Source organism: Tupaia chinensis, unplaced genomic scaffold (genome assembly GCF_000334495.1).
Source record: "Tupaia chinensis unplaced genomic scaffold, TupChi_1.0 Scaffold000610_1, whole genome shotgun sequence".
Lineage (NCBI taxonomy): Eukaryota > Metazoa > Chordata > Mammalia > Scandentia > Tupaiidae > Tupaia > Tupaia belangeri.
Window position 1 is genome coordinate 1,963,165 of NW_006160129.1, and position 21,353 is coordinate 1,984,517.

General features: G+C 36.3%; 1 protein-coding gene across 1 annotated transcript in view; it reads right to left on the reverse strand.

Annotated features, from left to right (window-relative positions):
- The window catches only part of KLF14 (KLF transcription factor 14), a 30,076-nt gene that overhangs the window by 1,566 nt on the left and 7,157 nt on the right, over positions 1–21,353 (reverse strand). Inside the window, exon 4 of the mRNA XM_006158848.3 lies at positions 246–350. Within this exon, the coding sequence (XP_006158910.1) occupies positions 246–350 (105 nt within the window). The remainder of the gene's footprint in view (positions 1–245; positions 351–21,353) is intronic.

Here is a 21,353-nt window from a genome sequence, read left to right on the forward strand (position 1 = left end):
TGGACACCCCCTCGGAACGCGGGCCCGCCGGCTAAGTCATTTTTAACAGCCTAAGAAATTATCTTGTCTCCGCGTTCTTTCTTCTGCTGGTGAGCCAGGTAATTTTAATAAAGCGAAAACTCCCGGATCGTAACTTCTGGGCAGCCCGCCGGCTTCTCCCCCCTCGCTCGCTGGTCCTCCGCCAGCTGGGTGTCCGGCGGAGTCCCAGAAACTTTTTTTTTTAAGGAAAAAAAAATTGCTTATACCTGTCATGTCTTTCGATTCATCATTACGATCGTTAGCTAAGTGGTCTGGAATTACATTTCGCTCCCGTCCTCCGCTCTCAGACCAAATTGAAAATGTCCCCAAGTCTGCATCAAAAAAGTTTTCCCATTTAGCAGTTCAACCGCTAATCCAGGGTCCATAGCAGTTCCCTAAATAGATCCGCTACGTAGCCATTAATTAATAGCATTTAGAACCAGAAACATTTTTAACCTTGTAAAACCAAAGAATCCTCTCGTGGTTGAAATTGAAACTTAAAATCCTTCGAGTAACGATTTAACCAACCAACGAAAGAAAGTGCATGTTTAAACTGTATTAACCTGTCACAGGCATACAAACAAATTTCCACGCTGAAATATAAATTACAGACTAGCAGCGAGATAAACACATTAAAATGGACTCCCACAATTTAATAATAGAAAGTCACGTTTCCAATTAGGCAACAGCTCCTATTTTTCTTCTGAAGAAAATTAAAAATAAGAAAATGCAGCAAATGACATAGAGTGCTCATAGGGTGTTTTGCAATTGTGGAGGTTTTTCCTTTATTTGATTAAATACATGTATAGTTCACATGTCATCATGCTCTCACTTTTTCCTGTTTTTTATCTAAAAAAACTTTAAACAGAAAAACAAGCAGGATAAATAGTGGAAATAGTCATATACTATTTTTTGATGTACATAAGCTTTACTTTTATGTTACTGAATGATGTGCATATGATGTGTAGTTCTGTAATTCTCTCGTACTTTTTCTTTTGAAAATTAAAACATACATATGTATGAAGAATAGCATGTTCATGTAGCTGCTTCCTAGAATAATCAACTGTGAAATGTTGGTCATATTAGCTTCAGAATCTTTATTTATATTGAACATTACATATAGAGTTGAATGTCACTTTATTTCTCACCCCAGTCCCATTTACTTTTCTGAACCCTCTCTAGCTCCCTAGGTAAGCAGTATTATAAAGTGTGTATTCTCCAGCATTCGTTACTATGCTTCTTTATTATTTTTAAGGAGATTCCATTGTAAATAAAGTTATTGATTTGACATTTAAAACTCTTGACTCCTAATTATATAAAAATTCTATCAGAGAAAGAACCCTTTACTAGTTGTTTTTCTTTTAATTTTATTATTTAGAAATAATATAAAGTTCTTTTAAAATGCAGAGGAAATTTTATAAGCATCCATGGACTTGTCTCATTTAATTAATAAATGTTAACATTTTGTTATAAACAGCTTCAGATCTGTATTTTAAAATGGAACTATTGATATTTAATCTTCTGATAAAATTCAAGTCCCCTAAGGACCCCTCCCCAAATCCACCTCCACCCTTTTTCTCCAAAGGCAAACACTATTATGAATTTGATATATAACTTTCCAGTCTAGGTTTTACACTTTGACTTCATATGAACCCATAAAATACAGAATATTGCTTTGTATGTTTTTTTAAATGTTTACATATGTTAGACTGTATTTACTATTCAGTGACTTGGTTTTTTTCCTTTGTGGTATTTTTTTTTCTCTTCATGTTAATAAATACAGATCCAGTTCATTCATTTTAATTGCTATATTGTAGATGGGTGCATATGAATGTGCTATGTTTATTCATTCTCCTATTGATGCATATTTAAGCTAGTGCCATATTTTGGCATTACTTGTATATGTTTCCTTTGCACATATGTGAGAATTTCTCTGTTTATCTATTTAGATTGCGAATTAGTAGGCTACACACACATTTTCAGTTTTACTAGAGACTGCCAAATGGTTCTTCAATTTGCACACCCATCAGCAGTGTGCTTGTTTCCCTCACATGATCTTCAACACTTTCTAGATTCAGACTTTTCTTATTCTGCTAATTTGATTTTTTTAAAACCCAGTATCTTGTTTTATTCAAATTTCCCTCGCTGCTAGTGAGGCTGAGTGTTTCTTCATCTATTTATTGGCTATTGAGGTTTCTAAATCTATGATTTATTTTTCACAGCCCTTGTTCTCTTTTTCCAAGGGGCTGTGTATGTTTTTATCTTTTACCCTCTTGATTTGTAGGACTCTATATGTATAAACATTAAACATATTGTCTCAATCTGTGGCTGGTCTTTTAACTGTTTTCTATGTCTTTTGTACTATAGAAAATTTACAATGTTTATGTCATAGTCATTGATCTTTTTCTGTAAGATCTCTATCATTTGTGTATTAATTACTAAAGAAACCTTTCCACACCTGGTGATGATGCCAGCTCTGAGGTCCTTTTCCATAATGTTTTAAAGTTTTGCTTTCTACATGGAAACTGATTTACCTGGGATTTACATTTTTGAAAGATGTAAAATAGGTATTTACTTTTTACTCCTTCCCACTATGGAAAGCCTGTTGCAGCCTGATTTATTGAACAAGTCCTTCATGTCCTATTAAAGTGTAATGCCACCATGACTCCATATTAAATTTCCATATATTCAGATTATGTTTCGCATATCCTGTATGATCCTTGTTTGTCATTTACCACTAATCAAAGCAATTCTGAGTCAATACTACACTCCTAATAACTGTGCCTTTATAATAACTCTTGATATGTAGAAAAACATTTTCAAAATTGGACTATTTGGGGACTTTTATTCTTCCATACTAACTTCAGTTTGTCAAATCCCATTAAAAAACTTTTTTGGTATTTTGTTGAGTTAAATTTATAGGTTAAATTTGGGGAGCTATGGCATCTTTATAAAATTGAGTCATCCAATATATTAATATTATTCTGGTTTTTTTTTTTTATATCCTTCAGTACCATTTTATAATTTGCTTATGTAACCCTTGTACCACTTTGTTAGATTTATTCCTAGGTACCTTAAAGCTTTTGTTGCTGTTACAAGTGGGATCTTTTTACTATTGCATTTTTAAATTGATTATTGCTGCTGTTTGGAAATGTTATAGTATTTGAAATAAACTTATTTTTGCAAATGTGCTGAAGTTTCTTATTAGTTAGATAGTTGATTTTTGGATTCTCTTGTATTTTCACCTAGATAATCATATTATCTGTAAATTACACTCCTGATGCTTTTTATTCTTTCTTATCTCATTAAATGGGCTGGGACTTCCAAAATAACTTCAAACAGTAAGGATGAGCACAAGCATTGTTTTCCTGTTTCTGTCTTACTGACATTACTTGTAAAGCATCATCATTACTTATATTTATTGTAACTTTTTGGTAGAAATTCTTTATTAGATTAAAGTAATTCCCTTCTATCCTAATTGTGTTTAAAGCAGAAATATTTTAAAACCACAAAATGACTCTTGAAACTTTAAGTGCTTTTTTTCTAAAACTATGGAGGTGATTATAGGTTTTGTCTGTGATATGTTAATATAATAGGTCACATTGATAGTTTTCTAATGTGGCCCTGTCTTTACATTCCTGAGATAAACCCTGCTTTGTCATAATGTACTGTTATTTTTTTAATCCACTGCATCATGCAACTAGTGAATGTTTTTTGATTTTAGCATCTGTTTTTATAAGTGACATTGGCTTATAATTTTCCTTTCTTGCCCTATCTTTGTCCACATTATGTACCTTATGAAGAGTTAACTACCTTCATAAAATGCATTGAGAATTTTCCTCTGTGTGTGACAGTTTTTATGAGAGAGGTAGTATTTGTTTCTTGAGTGTTTGGTAAATCTCATCTGTGAAACCATTGTATTTTGAAAACTCAACATAATTTTTCTAATAGTTATTAGTTTATTTGGGTTTTCTATTTCTTCTTTGATCCCTTTTGGTAATTCACGTTTCCTAAAAATTTAGATATTATATTTAAAACTTCAAAATTTTGGTAACTAGTCCATAGTATTCTCTATTTAAAAATTCTCTGTAATATCTGTAGTTATTTTTCATTGCTGATATATATTTGTGATTTGTGAATTCCTACTTTTTTCTGTTTTCATCTTAACAAAAGTTAGTCTATATTTTTAGACAAACCCATAGAAGCGTGTCTATAATCTTTTCAAATAATCAGCTTTTGTTGGTGTCTTTCTAAAAAACATATAATTTGCTTAATTTCTGTATTATTTTGATTAATCCCTCACTTACGCTTCTGTTGAGTTTAATATGTTATTCCTTTTTGTAAAAAAAGAAGCTTTTCAAGTTAAACACCTAACCCTTTAATTTTCAATCTTTTCTATTTTCTAATATATAATTTAGTGCTGTAATTTCCCTTGAGAAATTTCCCTTGCTTTATCTGTATCACACAAGTGTTCAAAATAGTACTTTCAGGGTCAACTAGATAGCGTGATGGTTAAGGCAACTGAATCCCACCCAGCCGAATGTACGGTTTCAATCCCATACCCAACAGCTTGAAAAACATGCTGGCACATGTGTGTGTGCCCAAAATTCCAAGAAGAGAATGAAGAAGGGATGTGGTCATCCCTCCTGGGTGGTGATTTCTCTCTTTCTTTTTCTTTCTTTGTGATAAGAACATGCATCCTATGGCAAAAACTAAAAAACAAACAACAATAACAACAAAATAGTGCTTTCATTGTCATTCAGTTAACTGCTTCATAACCCCACTGTGATTTTTTTTGAACACTGAGTTTTCAGAAGGGTGTTATCACCTAGGTTTCCCTGGTATTCTATCATTTGAACCATTCTGTAACCAGTGCTCATTGTGTAACCTTCAGGAATTGGCTCTGGAAAAAAATTGGGGATTGCTTGAAATGGAAAATAGAATAAAGGTAATTTCTCAATATGATGTATGCTGTGGCCTTGAAGTAAATGTTACTGAAATAATTTCTATCTTGAGCCTGTTCAGAAATTTTGAGGGGCAACATCAAAGAGATGTTCCTGAAGGCCTTGAACAGCTGACATGTCCATCCCTTTGGTCTCAAGTGGTTCAGAACAGGTACATAGAAGGTATTCTATAGATATATATATATAGAGAGAATAAATAAATGGGAATTTATAAGCTCATAGCCACCATAACTATTCATCCATGATTACCAACCTCAATAGACATTCAGTATTTTCAGGAATATTGCAAACCTATTAAAAACTGGTGCCAATCTTCTCCCAACTTTTTCACAAAGCCAGTACATTCTTGTTCTAGCCTCATTATCTCTTGCTTTTTCAAGGTGTATAATCTATAACATATCTCCTCTTTGTCCAAAATATATTTTTTTCCTCTATAGAGTAATTTGTATCAATAGTCAATAATGGGCCAGCCTCAACAGCAGTAGTGAATGCCGGTTGATGATGCTACTTGGCAAGCCGAGGCCATGTAGGAAGGCTGGGTTTAATTCCTGCTTGCCCTGTGTTGGAGCACACTGATGGGCCCAGCTTTTAAGAAGGCTACTGCAGGAAGATTGCCACATAGTGAGACCCTGTCTATAAATAAATGAATGAGTGAATGACTCATGTTTTCAATTTATAAAAGAATATCCCTCATTTCCTTGACTACATTCTGTCCTAACTACTGCCACATAGCTATTTTGCCCTTCAAAGTCAAATTTCTGAATTGCTGAATATATTCTTTGTCACTATTCTTAATACTAGAATTAAAATTGCTCTAAACATTATCGCACTACCTAACATGACTGAACTATACATTTAAGAATGGCTAAAGTGAGTAAAAAAAGAAAAAAAATACCAGTGTGTGTGTGTGTGTGTGTGTGTGTGCACATGCATGAGAGAGTGACAGGAAAAGGAGAGAGAGAACACACCACAACAGGGTCTGATCACACTGCAATTCTTTTTCCTTTGATTCTCCATCCTGCCAGGATCCTGGGCATGCATTTGCATACCTGGTGTGTTTTTCAAGCTGGCGTGACTGGTATTTGAACCTTGAGACCTGGCTTTCTTGATACAGAGCTTAACTGTGGTGCTATGGAGCTGGCTCCAAATAGTAAATTTTATGCAATATGTATTTTGTCACAAATAAGAAAAAAGAAACGCTTTTCTCAAAAGGAATTTTTTAAAAAATCAGCATTGACGCTTTTGTTGCTACATCTAATTCTTAAATTGCTAGAATTCAGAACCAGCAGATGGCGTAATGTTTTACCAGTGTGTGTGTGTGTGTGTGTGTGTGTGCACATGCATGAGAGAGTGACAGGAAAAGGAGAGAGAGAACACACCACAACAGGGTCTGATCACACTGCAATTCTTTTTCCTTTGATTCTCCATCCTGCCAGGATCCTGGGCATGCATTTGCATACCTGGTGTGTTTTTCAAGCTGGCGTGACTGGTATTTGAACCTTGAGACCTGGCTTTCTTGATACAGAGCTTAACTGTGGTGCTATGGAGCTGGCTCCAAATAGTAAATTTTATGCAATATGTATTTTGTCACAAATAAGAAAAAAGAAACGCTTTTCTCAAAAGGAATTTTTTAAAAAATCAGCATTGACGCTTTTGTTGCTACATCTAATTCTTAAATTGCTAGAATTCAGAACCAGCAGATGGCGTAATGTTTACATCACTGGACTCCCATGTAGTTGACCACAGTTTGAGTCTCAGACCTGGTGGCTTAAACTCATGCTGGGCACGTGTGCATGGCTGCCCAAAATCCCAAGAGAAGAATAGAGGAGAAAGGATTGTGGTGTGTGTGTGTGGGAGAGAGGGGGATTTTTCGCTTTCTGTCTCTTTCTGTCTCTCTGGCACACACATACACCCTATAACAAAAAATCCGCCTCCCCCAAAATTAAATAAATTACTAGAATTCTCAGAAGAGTTGAGCAATCCTTTAAACATTCTCTTCCGGCTTCTGTGATACTATGTTCTCTTGGGTTTTCTTCATCTTTCTATTCCTTAAGCATTTGAATCTTACTCATTTTTCCTCTTTTACCTTACCTCTAAAATTTAAAATTTTTCAGAACTCTGTCCTAGGCCACCTTCTCTCAATTTTATCCACTCTAAGTAATCTTAAACATTTTCCAGGATTTAACTATACCTGTATACCAACAATTTATGAAATTATAATCTTTAGCCCAAATCTCTTTTCCAGAGATACCAGTCAGTCTTATATCCATCTGAGTACATGATAACTCCCCAGTCCTCCTGGGATGTTTTGTAGATCTCTTAGACAATAGACTCAAAAGCTGAATTCTTAGACATTATCCCCAATTCTACTCCTCCTGTATTCCTCCCTAGCTCAGTACTTAGAACTTTTATCCATCTTGTTCTTCAAGCCAGGAAACTGGAGTCATTCTTGACATCTTCCTCTCTGAGATCAGACCCCGTTTAAGTTTGGACTTAAGTTTGTCTTGTCTTCAAGTTTGGTTAATTCTACCTTCAAAATATATCTTTCTTTAAAAAAGGAATTATTTTATTAAATGTTATTTAATTTGACCAGAGAGGGACAGAGTAAGACAGAGAGGGAAAGTGAGAAAGCAAGCCACAGGTCCGGGATTCAAACCACAGTGGGCCATGTGGGAATCCAGTGCCCTTAACCACCACACTACCAGCACCACCACACCATGTGTCTTGATCATTTACTTTTCTTATTTTTCTTGCCAGTACTCTAACCCAATCACCATCAACTTTTGGTTAAACCACCATAATCCTGGGTTCCCTTTGCTTCCCTCTTGCTCCAGTCCAGTCTTATCTTCTTATATCAGGTGATATGGGATCCTGGGCATGCATGTGCATACCCGGTAGGTTTTTCAAGCTGCTAGGGCTTCCAGTCTCATCTTCATATAACTGGTAGGTAGCAAAGACATCAAAACTTTCCTATCACAGTCAAGATATACACAAAATGGCCAGCAATGATTTGACCCCTGTTTACCTCCAGCTTATCTCTCACTCATTGTTTTCTAGCTTACACTGGCCTTTGGAAACACCAGGTTCTCAAGCGCTCAGACTTTTACATCCTTGTGAATGTCTTTCTCTCAGCCTAGACTGCTCTTTCCTTCAATTGCTACCTGAAACTCTTAGGCATCGTTCACTCATTCTCACTTCTCCAAGAATACTGCCACCTTCCTCCTGAATTGTGTCCCCCTGTTATACAGTCATTTATTGGTTTAACAAATATGTATTGGCTTCCTCTTCTTCACCTGACATAATCTGAGACACTGAACACAGAACAGTGGAAAAAAGCACCCTCTGCCCTCATGGGTCCTGCCTTCTAATGGAAGAGACTGATAACAAGCAAAAAGTAAGTAAATACTGCCCACATCAGATAGTGATAAATGCTATGGAGAACAAACAGGATAGGCAAAATTATTCTGAAAGGGGATACTTTATGAAGAGTGATCAGGCAGGGTCATTCTGATTAGATGAACTAAAGGGAGTAAGTCTTAGAGAAATCTAAGAGACAGACAGAAAGTGCAAAAGCAATGGGGCAAGAGCATGTTGGGGCATTGGACAGCTTAGAGATAACTTTTCATTTTCTATGGATTCTATTAAAAAAAATTACTACAAACCTAGTGGCCTAAAACTCAAAATGTTCTTTTCTCACATTTCTATAATTCAGAGGTTCAAAATGGGTCTTGCTGGACTATAATGAAGGTGTCAGCTGGGCTGCATTCCTTTCTGCAGAACCCAGGTGAGAATCTGTTTCCTTGACCTTTTCTGGCTTCTAGAGGCAGCTGTTACTTGGACTCCTTCTTCTATCTAAAGCCAGCAATGAGTGGAGAGTTTGAAATTTGCATCACTCTGACCAGTCATCTGCCTTCCACTTCCTCTTATAAGGACCTTGTGCTAGTATCAGGGTTTTTTGAGTAATCCAGGATAATCTCCCCATCTCAAAATCAACTGATAAATAATCTTTATTCCATGTCTTAACTCTACATTGCCATGTAATGTAACATCTTCATGGGTTGACAGGTTTCAGGTTTAGGATGTGGACATCTTTGGGGAATCATTCTTTTTGCCTAGCACAAGGCTGAAGCAGACTAAGCACAGGGAAGCATGGTAAAATGGTAAAAGATGAGTGATTTCAGGGATTTGGGCCAAGTGGGAGGTAGGTCATATAGTGCTTTTGAAAACCCAAATAAAGCATGAAATGGGAAATCATAAGGAGGGTTTTGAAAAGTGACATAATGTGAATTACTTTTTGAAAGCTCACCCTGATTGCTGAGTGGTAAATAGACTAGAGTGGGGGAGTTGAAGCAGAGACCAGTGTCACCATTGCAGAAATGGTAGTTAGACCAGAGTGGTTATAGTGAAGGTGATGAGATGTGAACAGGTTGTCATCTGCAGTTAGAGTGAGGGATATCCTCTGATGTGTTGGATATAGGGTGTAAGAGAGATGAAGACTCACAAAAGAGTGCAGGATTTCAGTGCAGTAACTGAAAGAATATTCTATTTTCAGGTGAAGAGAAGAAGCAGGTTATAGAAGGCAGAAATTGGGCATTTGTTTTTGAAGACTGTGAGATGTCTTTTAAACATCTAAGTAGAAACAGTGCATATGCTTTTGGACCTATGAGTCTATTGCTTTGGCAGTTTGAAGTCCAGCTGCATCCCTGGCTAAGTAACAAGATAAAAGGATGTTTTTAAAAAAGCTATATATTTTAGGACCAGTAGTCAGCATAACGGTTATGTTGCTGGACTCCCATGTAGTCGACCATGGTTCAAGTCCCGGACCCGGTGGCTTAAACTCACACCAGGCGTGTGTGCATGCATGCCCAAGATCCCAAGAGGAGAATGGAGGAGAAGGGATTGTGGTGTGGCCATCCCCCCTGGGGGGGTGATTTCTCACTTTCTGTCTTTCTGTCTCTTTCTGTCTTTCTGGTGAGCACAAGCACTCTATAGCAAAAATCTCTAAAAAAAAAAAAAGCTATATATTTTTATGTGTATGTTTCTGGAGATTAGAAATTCTAATTCTTATCAGTTTCTCAAAATATCATGGATAATTATTTAATCATTTTATTATAATAATCATAAAACATTACCTAAATGTTATTAAAACTAATAGTTTAGTGTAACATTATGAAAACAAAAGTTTCTATTTTATAAAATCAAATCATTTTCAACCTGTTTTTGCTTCAGTTTCCATTCTTGATAAAACCTTTATGTTCTTAAGTGTCAGGTTTCTTAGATGAGATATCAGATTTTTTTTATATCCAGCTGAACTTTTTTTATGTTACATTCAGTCTCACATTAATTTACAACTCTAGGTGAACTATAAAAAAGTGAACTTATAATGCTGGTCAGTGGGTACAAAGTTACAGTTAAATAGGAGGAATAAATTCCTGTGTACCATCACACACAATGGTAACTATGTTTAGTAATAATGTATTGTCTATTTCAAAAAAAAATGAACCTTTATTTGACTAATTTTAAATACTTTTCAGTGCCTTGTGGGCTCTAAAATATAACCATAGGGACCAGCAGGTGGTATGGTGGTTAAGATGCTGGACTCCCACATGGTTGACTGTGGTTTGAATCCCAGACCTGGAGGTTTGAAACTCACACTGGGTGCATGTGTGTGCATGCTCAAAATCCCTAGAGGAAACTGGAGGAGAAGGGATTGCAGCATGACCATCCCTCTAGGGGGTGATTTCTCACTTTCTCTCTCTCTGACTCTTTCTCTCCATGAGCAAACATGCCCTATAGCAAAAATGTCTCTCAAAAATGAATAAATACTTAATAAATAACCATAGATAGTAAAAGCACATAGTAAATAACTAGAAAAAAATGTTTATATAATGATACTGAGCAAATACCCAATTGAGGTGTCTCTATTAAATATAGATAGGAAAAAAATAGTGAGTGAGATGAGATTCTACAGTGTAATAGCCCAATAATTCAGCAATATGTGTGGAGACATTGGAGTCTTACAAACTAGATTCAAATCTCAGCATGAGACATAGTATCCTTTCGTTCCCATGAAGGGAATATAAATTGGTGCAGAAATTTGACAACAATCTGAAAAGATGACAATGTACACACTCTATGACTAGAATTTCACACCTTAGTTATATGTCTTAAAACTCTTTACTTGGCTCTAGGAGACATTTACAAATATATTCCGTGCAGCATTTGCTGTAATTTTATAAAAAAAAATTTTGCCAGAGGGTACCTGTACTCACCAGAGAGAGAGAGAAAGAGAGCACATTCTCAATGGAGTATTGTCATGCCACCATCTCTTCTCCACTTCATCCTATTGGGATTTTGTGCACACACACACACACACACACGCACACACACACATCAGGCATGTTTCCTAAGCCATCAGGTCCACATGAATCATATGATCAGTCACATGGGATCTGGCTCTCTTAACCACCAGGCCACAAGATTGGCCCTGCTGCAAATATTTGAAGTAACCTAAATATTCATAAAAATACAAGGCAAGGGGCCAGCAGGTGGTTAAAGTGCCAGACTCCTACATGTCTTACTGTGGCTCAATTCTCAGACCTGGCAGCCTGCTTTCCTGTTCTCTCTCTCTCGCCTCTCTCAGGTGAGTGCACACACTCTATAGTAAATTAAATTATAATAATAAAAATTAAACTAAACAAATAATTGTTAAAAAATATACAAGGCCATGAATACATGGTGGTAAAAATAAATAGTGAATCAAAACTAGCTAGATCATGTCTAGTGTTTTCAGTTCAGTAAATAGAGGAGAAAAAAACCCCAAGATTTTAGGAGGATGTGTCTAATGATTCCATTTACACAAAGTATAAAACCATGGTAATTATTGCTAGCCCATTATAGTCCTTAGTACTATAAACTGCAGCCATACTGAAAGGTTCTGGTTCCATCACTTAGCAACTATGTAATCTTTGTTAGTTATTTTCTCTCATTCATAAAAGGGATAAAAAGGGATAGTGATAGTGCCTACTTAATTGGGTTGTAGTGAGAACTTAATAAATATATACAAGTTAATTAGATCATACATAGGTGTAAAGTAAGCACTATGTAGTTATTTTATATTGTTCATCTATATAGGTCCCTGTAGTAAAAGTGTAATACATTAATTGATATAAACACTAAATTTAGAGCAGTAATTACTTCTGGTGTGGGGAGAAAGGGAATGGAGTTTCAACTGATTTTTTTTTTAGTATGTTACATGAGTATGTATATATATATTATTTATTTATTTAATTCCATTTGTTATTATTTTTTAATTTAACCAGAAAGGGACAGAGAGAGAGAGAGAGAAAGGGAAAGCAAGAAAGCAAGCCGCTAGGTCTGGGACTCGAACCACAGTCAGCCCCCAACCACCACACAACAGGCAGGTTCCAGTATTTTATATATTTTTTAAAACCTGAAGTAAATAAGGCAAAATGGTGAGAACTGTCAATACAGGTGACAGGCACACTGTTGTTTGCTATATTACTCTCTATGTTTTTTACGTTTATATTTTTAAAACTCCCAGAACAGAATCAAAACATTAGATGCAGAACAATAAGCTGCTAAATGAATGAGTGATTAAGAAGTAGCATGGGTCAGGGTGCAGCCCAAGAAACTTCCAGCTGGACTTGCCTTGTATTTGGCCCCGCAGTTGTGTTGGAGAGCAACGGGGCATGTAGACCATTAGAAGGGAAAGCTGCTCTTCAGCGACGGTGGCCTCAGGGAGACAATGGAGCAAGGCTTTCAAGGTTCTAAGGGAAAATGATTTTGAACTTAGAATTCTATGCCCAGGAGAACTCATCATTCAAATATGAGAGCAAAATAAAAACACTTTCAGAACTGTACGGGTTCAGAAAATACACCACTCAAGCACCCTCTCTGCAAGAATAACTAAACAGTGTGTTCTGGGAAAATGCAAAATGAATCAAAGGCAGGCATGAGGGACATTAAATTTGGTGACAAAAACACAGCAAATCTTAAAATAAGTATTTTTCTCTCTCTCTCTCTCTTTTTGTTTTTTTGGAGGGTGCTTGCGCTCGCCAGACAGAGGCAGAGAGACAGAAAGCGAGAAATCACCTCCCAGGAGGGATGGCCACACCGCAATCCCTTCTCCTCCATTCTCCTCTCGGGATCTTGGGCACACACACACACACACGCTCCCGGCGTGAGTTTAAGCCACTGGGTCCAGGACTCGAACCGCGGTCGACTACGTGGGAGTCCAGAGACATAGCCAGTACACTAACTGCTGGTCCCTTAAAATAAGTATTGATTGGAATGAGAGAGAGAGAGAGAGGAAGGGAAAGAAAGAGAAATAACAATAATCTGACCACCTGGAATTAAAACCCCTAATGATATTTATTAAGATTTGGGAGGTAGCAGAGGGTAAAGGAGAAAAGTAGAGGCACGAAAAGATTCTTGATTCGTTCAAAGAGAAGCTAGTTATACTGAATAATTGAAGATGCTGATTTTATAAAATAAGCATAAGTAGGTGCTTAAAATTTAAGAGTAACCACTAGAAAAAAATGAAATAAGATATGTAACTTCCTAACCATTAAAAGGAAAACAAATGAAATAAGGAAAACATTATCAGTTCAACAAAAAAGGAAGAGGAAAAGGAGAAAAATAGCATTATATAGAAAATAGAAGACACAGGGGACCAGCAGATGATGTAGTTACGTCACTGGACTCCCATGTAGTCGACTGCAGTTTGAGTTTGAGATCCGGTGGTTTAAAACTCATATTGGGTGTGTGCATGCTCTAAATCCTGAGAGGAGACAGGAGGAGAAGGGATTGCCGTGTGGCCATCTCCCCTATGGGGTGATTTCTCACTTTCTGTCTCTCGGTCTCTCTGTGTCTCTCTCAAAAAAATAAATAAATAAAAGGGAAAGAAAATAGAAGACACAGGACTAGCAGATGGAAAAATGGTTTTATTGCTGGACTCCCATGTAATCACCTCACTTCAAGTCCCAGACCTGGTGGCTTAAAACACACCAGGCACATGTGGGTGTGTGCCTGCCTAAAATCCCAAGAGGAGAATGGAGGAGGAGGGCTTGCAGTGTGACCATCCCCTCCAGGGTTAATTTCTCACTTTCTGTCTCTCTGGTGAGCACATGCCCCTATAGCAAAAATCTCTCTCTCTAAAAAAAAAAAAAAAAAAAAAGAAAATAGAAGACACAAAATAAGATGCAAGATTTAGTCCTAAGTGTCAATAATTACAATGTGAATAGATCTACAGACCCTATGAAAAGACAGCGCAGCTCAGATTGTAGTTTAAAAAGGGGATGGCAAAACCAAAAACCCTAAAACTATATTATGTTCCCATAAAACATCTAAAGCAAAATGACTCAGGAATTTGAAATTGAGTAATAAAAAGAAAATATACAAATCAAAGGTCAAAAAAGCAAACTGAATTAACATTTGAGCAGAAAAATAATGAGGATATTAGATTCTAAGAACTATTTAAAAGCTTTATACTCAAGAAATAATGGATATATACTTTGTTTAAATCGTCATAAAATATTTACAAAGAAAATTGCAATAGATTTAATAAAGTAGAAATTATGCAATGTACGTTCACTGACCCACATGCATGCAGTTACTATTTAACAACAAAATAGTAATAGTAAAAAATGAACCTACAAAAAAACATGGTCCTCTTGAAAATCGGAAAGTACACTTCTGATTAGCTTTGATTAAAGAAGAATTAAAATTGAAATTACAAACTAAGAAATGAACAAATGAGCACACTACGTTTCAAGATCTGTGAGTGCTGCCGAAGTGGTACAAATAGAAAGATTTACAGTGTTAAGTGCTTGTAGAAAACATAAATTGTGGAAATAAACTAAGCATTTGCCTGAAGAGCTGGAAAGACACCCAAAGAAATAAAAGGAAGATAAGAATAGAATAAAAGTAGAAACCAATGAAATAAAAAAAAATGAAATTGGACTTCATTAATAAAACCAATTAGTACTTCTTTGGCGAGACCAGTAAAAGAGTAAATTGATGAATGCTTGCAGCACCAGATTAAGGAAAAAAGGGAGGAGACATAATAATGTAAAGACAAGAAATCTAGGAAAAGATTACTATGTACAACTTAAAATAAATACAATTAAAGTTAAGATGAAATATTAAAAGTGTAAATCACCAAAGTTTGCTTGATAAGAAAACCTCCATGGATCATCACCTAAATGTAAGTGGGAAAATAATCAAAGATCTACTTTTAAAAAGGAAGAAGTATCAGAATCGAATAGCTTACAATCTAGAACTCCCAAACTAAAGAATAGATATTCTCCATATTATATAAATAAATGGAGTCTATAAAACAGATTGAATGCTTTTCCATTCATAAGAAGCAGGTATTACTTTGATTCTGAAATCGGATAAAGATGGGGAATTGGGGGAAGGGAGAAGGTTAATCTCACTTACAAACATAAGTACAAAATTTCTAAATCTAACAATGTGTTTGTTATAAAAATACTGCACTGTGCCCAAGTGGAGTTTTTCCTCCCTGAGAAGGAGATAGTAGGACAGTAGAAAAATTAAAACAATAGAATTTATTGTTATTGTCTTAAAGAAAAAAAAGATTATTTCAACAGATACCCAAGAGTAATTGATAAAATGCAATACACATTCCTGATTTAAAAGACAATTCTTAATAAATGAGTCTTAGAAGAAAGCATCTCATATTTGAAAAGGAGTCATTACCAAAAATCAACAAACATCGTGAAACATAATGCCTAATCATGAAATACTTTAAGCATTCCCGTTAAAATGAGAAACAATATGGGGTAGCCACTATTGTTGCCATTTAGCATTGAACTGGATGTCCTATCAAATGCAATAATGAAAAAAAGCCAAGAAATAAGATATATAAATGTTGTAAAAATATAAAATTGTTACTTTTTGCAAATAAAAATGGAGAAAAGTCCAAGGAAGATGTCTGAAAAACTAAGAGTTAGTAAGATATTGGTAGAGTGACTATATAAAGATCTTCATGAAGAAAAGTACACAACTGAATTGAAACTTACAAATAAAAGCCTGAATAAATGGAGAAACACACATTGTCTTAAAGACAAATTCAGTACTATAAAATAAATTATTCCAAAAAAATTGTGAATTTAAGGCTATTCTATTCAGTGTAGCAACAGGTTTCTCTATAGAATTTGACAAGCTGACTCAAGTTTACCTGGAAGAAAAAAATGGCAGCAAAAACATTTTTCTAGAAGGTATTATAACATATCAAAAGCTTTAGTAATTGATTCTGTGTGGTATTGACATGAGACTAGACCAATAAATTAATAGGACAAAACAAGGCGATCCAGTGGCATGCGCTGATAAGATGCTGTGAGGCAGGCTGGGGTCACCTGAGAGATCTGGGTTTCCCTCGTTCAGTGGCATGCGCTGATAAGATGCTGTGAGACAGGCTGGGGTCACCTGAGAGATCTGGGTTTCATTTCCAGCTCACCCTAAAAGCTGGGTACCATGATGCCCACCTACAATCCCAGCCACTCAGGGGACTGAGGCAGAAAAATCATGACAGAACAAGACTTGGTCTAAAAAAGTAAAAAAAAAGGAAAAAGAGATGGTTCAGAATCAGAGCCACTTGGATGTGAGAAGAGTTTACTATATGGTAAGAGTGGCATTTCAAATGAGTGGGGAAATCATAGCTAATATATTAAGGAGTGTTCAACAGTTGGTTCATCATTTAGTGGAAAAGTTTAATCATTTCCATATATAACATGAAGAATAAATTCTAGGTAGATGAGAGATTTAAGAATTAAAATTTAAAACATGAATCGTAATCTCAATAGATGTAGAATAAGTGACAAAATTCAAGATCCTTTCATGATTAAAAATGCCTAGAAAACTAGGACTAGACAGCGATATTCTTCATTTGATAAATGACATCTCCAAAAAACCTAGATTGTAGTTAATGGTAAAACATTGAATTATTTCCCTAAAAGACTGGAAAGAAATCAAGGATATTCACTTTCCCTCTTTTATTCAGCATTGTACTGGAGATGTTATCCAGGGTGGTAAGGCAAGAAAACTAAAGAAAAGGCATACAACTTAGGAAGGAAGAAATTGGGACCAACAGTTGGCGTTACAGCTATGTCGCTGGACTCCCACGTAGTCGACCGCAGTTCGCGTCCTGGACCCGGTGGCTTAAAACTCACGCCGGGCACATGTGTGTGCATGCCCAAGATCCCGAGAGGAGAACGGAGGAGAAGGGATCGCGGCGTGGCCATCCCCCCTGGGGGGTGATTTCTTGCTTTCTGTCTGTCTCTCCATCTCTCTCTGTCTGTCTGGCAAGCGCACGCGCCCTATAGCAAAAACCTCTCCAAAAAAAAAAAAAAAAAGAAAGAAAACTAGTTTTATTTTCAGATATGATTGACTACTTACAAAACTTCAAATAATCTACCAAAAAGTTACTAGAACTAAGAGGTAATTTTAGTAAGATTTAAGAATATAAAGTGAATATTTTTTTAAAATGGTATTTCTATCTATTAATGGTGAACATATAAAAATCCAAATTAAAAAGATAGTATTATTTACAACCCAAACCAGTACCACTTAGTACCAAAAGAGAGAAATATTCAGTATACATTTAACAAAATATGCATTATCCATGTACTTAAAAGTACAAAACACTGGGGCCAGTAGGTGGAATGGAGGATGGGGCACTTGACTCCTTTTTTGTTTATCGCTGACTGCAGTTTGAGCCCCAGACCTGGTGGCTTGCAGCTCATGCCAAGTGCATGTATGTTCATGCATGCCCAAAATTCCAAGAGGAGAAGAGATTGTGGTGTGGCCATCCCTCCTGGGGGGTGATTTCTCACTTTCCCTCTCCTCTCTTTGTCTCTCTCTAGCAAAAGCACATGCTCTATGGCAAGTCCCTCCATCTCCCTCCCCTGAAAAAACACAATATACTATGAAACACTGATGAAAGGCAGCATATACCTAAATAGAGAGTGTTCCATGGATTAGGAGACAATATTGTGAAGATGTCTATTCTCCCCAAACTGATATATAAATTCAATGAAATCCTAACCAAAACCCCAGTAGGATCATTTGTTTTGTAGATATCTATCTAAAAATAGTATGGAAAGACAAAGGAACTGAAATAACCAGAATAAGTTGGAAAAGAATAAAGCTGAGATATTCATACTATTTGACTCCATGAGTTATTCCAGGTCTAGCCATGATGGCACAGGAAGCAGGGCACCATTGTGCTCTGTTGGAGTCACTCAGGAAAGCCCAGGGATCTGATCATGGGTCAACCTAACCATGCAGGGGACATTCACAGACATACCTAAGATCCTGGCTGACTGGAAGGCCTGGAGGAGGAGTGTGGCATGGTAAGATCTGTGGGAGAATTTTCTCGTTCTCATTTTCTCAATGAAAAAAAAAAGTATTAACAAAACTACAGTGATGAGGAGAGTGTGGACCTATCCTAGAGAAAAGACAGACACCAGACACATAAACATTTGGTTACTTAGCAGAAGATAGATTTCATGATAGATGAAACTGGCCAATTGATTTTCGACAAACATGTAAATACAAGTCAGTGGAGAAAGAACACTCTTTTCAACAGGTGGCTCTTGAACAACTAACTCATTTGCAAAAGACAGACTCTCAGTTCATACCTTGTACCCTCAGAAGGGGACTTCAGAATGTTTATGGAAAAACAGAATTAAAGTATGAGTTTATGTTGCTACAAAAATATTTGAAATCCATGCAGGTTTTTTTTGGTAATAAGCATTTTTCATGCATTTAAAGAGACCTCTTATACAAAATATGATCAAAATGGGTGATAGACCTAAATGTAAAATCCAAAAAACTTCTGGGGGAAAAAAAAAAAACTTGCATTTTGGGGTTAGGCAAAGATTTTTTTAGATATGATACCAAAAGCATAAGTTATAATATGAAAACAAGCAAACAAACTACTTGGACTTCATCAAAATTAAAAATTTCTCTGCAAAAAACACTGTTAGAAGAATGAGAAGACGAACCACAGATTGGAAGAAATATTTGAAAGTTATATATTTGACAAAGGATCTGTGATGAAAATACATAATGAAATTTCAAAGTTCAATACTGAAAAACAATTTAAAAACACAGTTTTTAAATGAACAAAAGATTTAAACAGCTCATTCAAGAAGACATATAGAGAATAAGAACACAAAAAGATCCTCAACATTATTAGTTGTCAAGGAATTGCAAATGAAAGCCACAATGAGGGATCATTATATACCTATTAGAATTCAATTTTTTTTTAGTTTGCTATAGAATGCCTGTGCTTGTCAGAGAGAGACAGAGAGCAAGAGAAGGAAAGTGATAAATCGCACCGCATGATGGGTGGCCATGCAGCAATCCTTCTCCTCCATTCTCCTTTTGGGATTTCGGGCATGCACACACATGTGCCCTTTGTGATTTTCAAGCCTCTGTGTCTGGGACTCCAGTTGTGGTCACCCATGTGGGTTCCAGCTGCATTTACAACCATGACAATGGCTGGCCCTAGAATTTTTCTTTTTTTTTTTTTAAAGCCTGCTGATGGGGCCGGCCAGTGGCATGATGGTTAGGTCACTGGACTCCCACATGAATGACCACTTTTTGAGTCCTGAACCCAGCAGTTTGAAAATCATACTGGCATGGGCATGTGCATGCCAAAAATCCAAAAAGGAGAATGGAAAAGAAGGGATTGCATAGCATGGTTATCCCCATGCAGTGAGGAGTGATTTCTCTCTTTCCAATCTGTTTCTCTTGCTAGTGCACACACCGAAAAAAATAAAAATAAAAGTCCGCTAATACTAAGTACAGAACAACTAGAGCTCTCAAACATTGAAGAGTGGAATACAAACTAGTATATCCACTTTGGAAAACAGTTCAATAGCTTTTAAAGTTAAACACACTTTCCATATGATTCAGTAATCCCTCTTCTAGGTAATTAGCCATGACAGATGAAAACTTATATTCACCCAAAAACCTTTATGTGAATGTTTCTAGTTGTTTTATTCTTAATAACCAAAAAATCACACACAACCCAGATGTCCTCCAGCTGTGAATAAATCAACACACTTCCATACAATGGAATACCAATCAACAATAAAAAAGGACAAACTATGACACATGCCACAAAGTGGAGATCATCTATGCCTTATGCTAAGTGAAAGAAGTTAGATAAAAGAGTTCATTCTTTATGGTTTCATTTATGTGAGAATTCCCTTAAAAATGGATCATTGGTTGCCATAGGCCTGGGGTGAATGGTATTTAGAGGATTATTGAACTGTCTGTATTGTTTGTGGTGGTAGTTACAAGGCTGAATGAATTTGTCCAAACTCATGGAGTGGTGGCCCAGCTGCTGTAGTGCCCCAGTAACGCTAGTGCCCTGTGGTGCTGGAAGCCATGTGGCAACCATGGTTCAGATCCCGGGTTGGCCTGAATAGCAGGCATGTGCATGCAGACACCCAGAATGCTGAGGAGCTGGAGGGCTGGGGAGAGACCCTATAAAAGGTGCTTCTCTTTCTCCCCCTCTTTCTTGTCCCCCCCCCAATTGTGTGCACACAATCACTTTCTATCATTTAAAAAAAAAATCCCTCATACAACAGTACTCTATAGGAGAGAGTTTACTATATGTAAATTTAAAAATGTGAATTAAAAACTTACTGTGGGGGTCAGCAGGTGGCATGGTAGTTAAGGTACTGGACTTTCATTTGGCCAACTTTGTTCGAGTCCTGGCCTGGTGACTTGAGAATCCCGCCAGGTGTGTGTGCAAACACAGTAAGTTGTGTTCAGAATCCTGGGAGGAGAGCAGAGGCATACCCATTCTCCCTGGGGGGTGATTTCTTACTTTCCCTCTCTCTGTCTCTCTGGCATACATATCCTATATCAAAAATCTAAAAAGAAAAAGAAAAGCTTACTGTGAAAAAAAAAAGTACAATATTTTTGCATTTGTTCAGTAGGGTAGGAGGATAAGAAATCCAAAAGCTATGAAGAAAAACACCCACAGATTTGATTACTACAATATGTTAGGCTTTTGTAGGACAAAAGTTACCATAAACAAATTTAAAAATCAGGCTGCAGACTTGTAAATACATATTTTCAGCGAATATTACAAGGGATTAACATCCATATTATAAGGAGTGCTACAAATCACAGAAATCACACAGTTAGTCAATATGAAAAAATTCACAAACTGACCACCAATTAGTGTCTTATGAATTAAATCAATAATATAATTTTTAGCCATCAGATAGGCAAAGCTTTTTTTAAAATATGGTTAAAATCCAGCTTTAGTAAGGGTGTGAGGCAACAGGCAACCCTATCAACTTT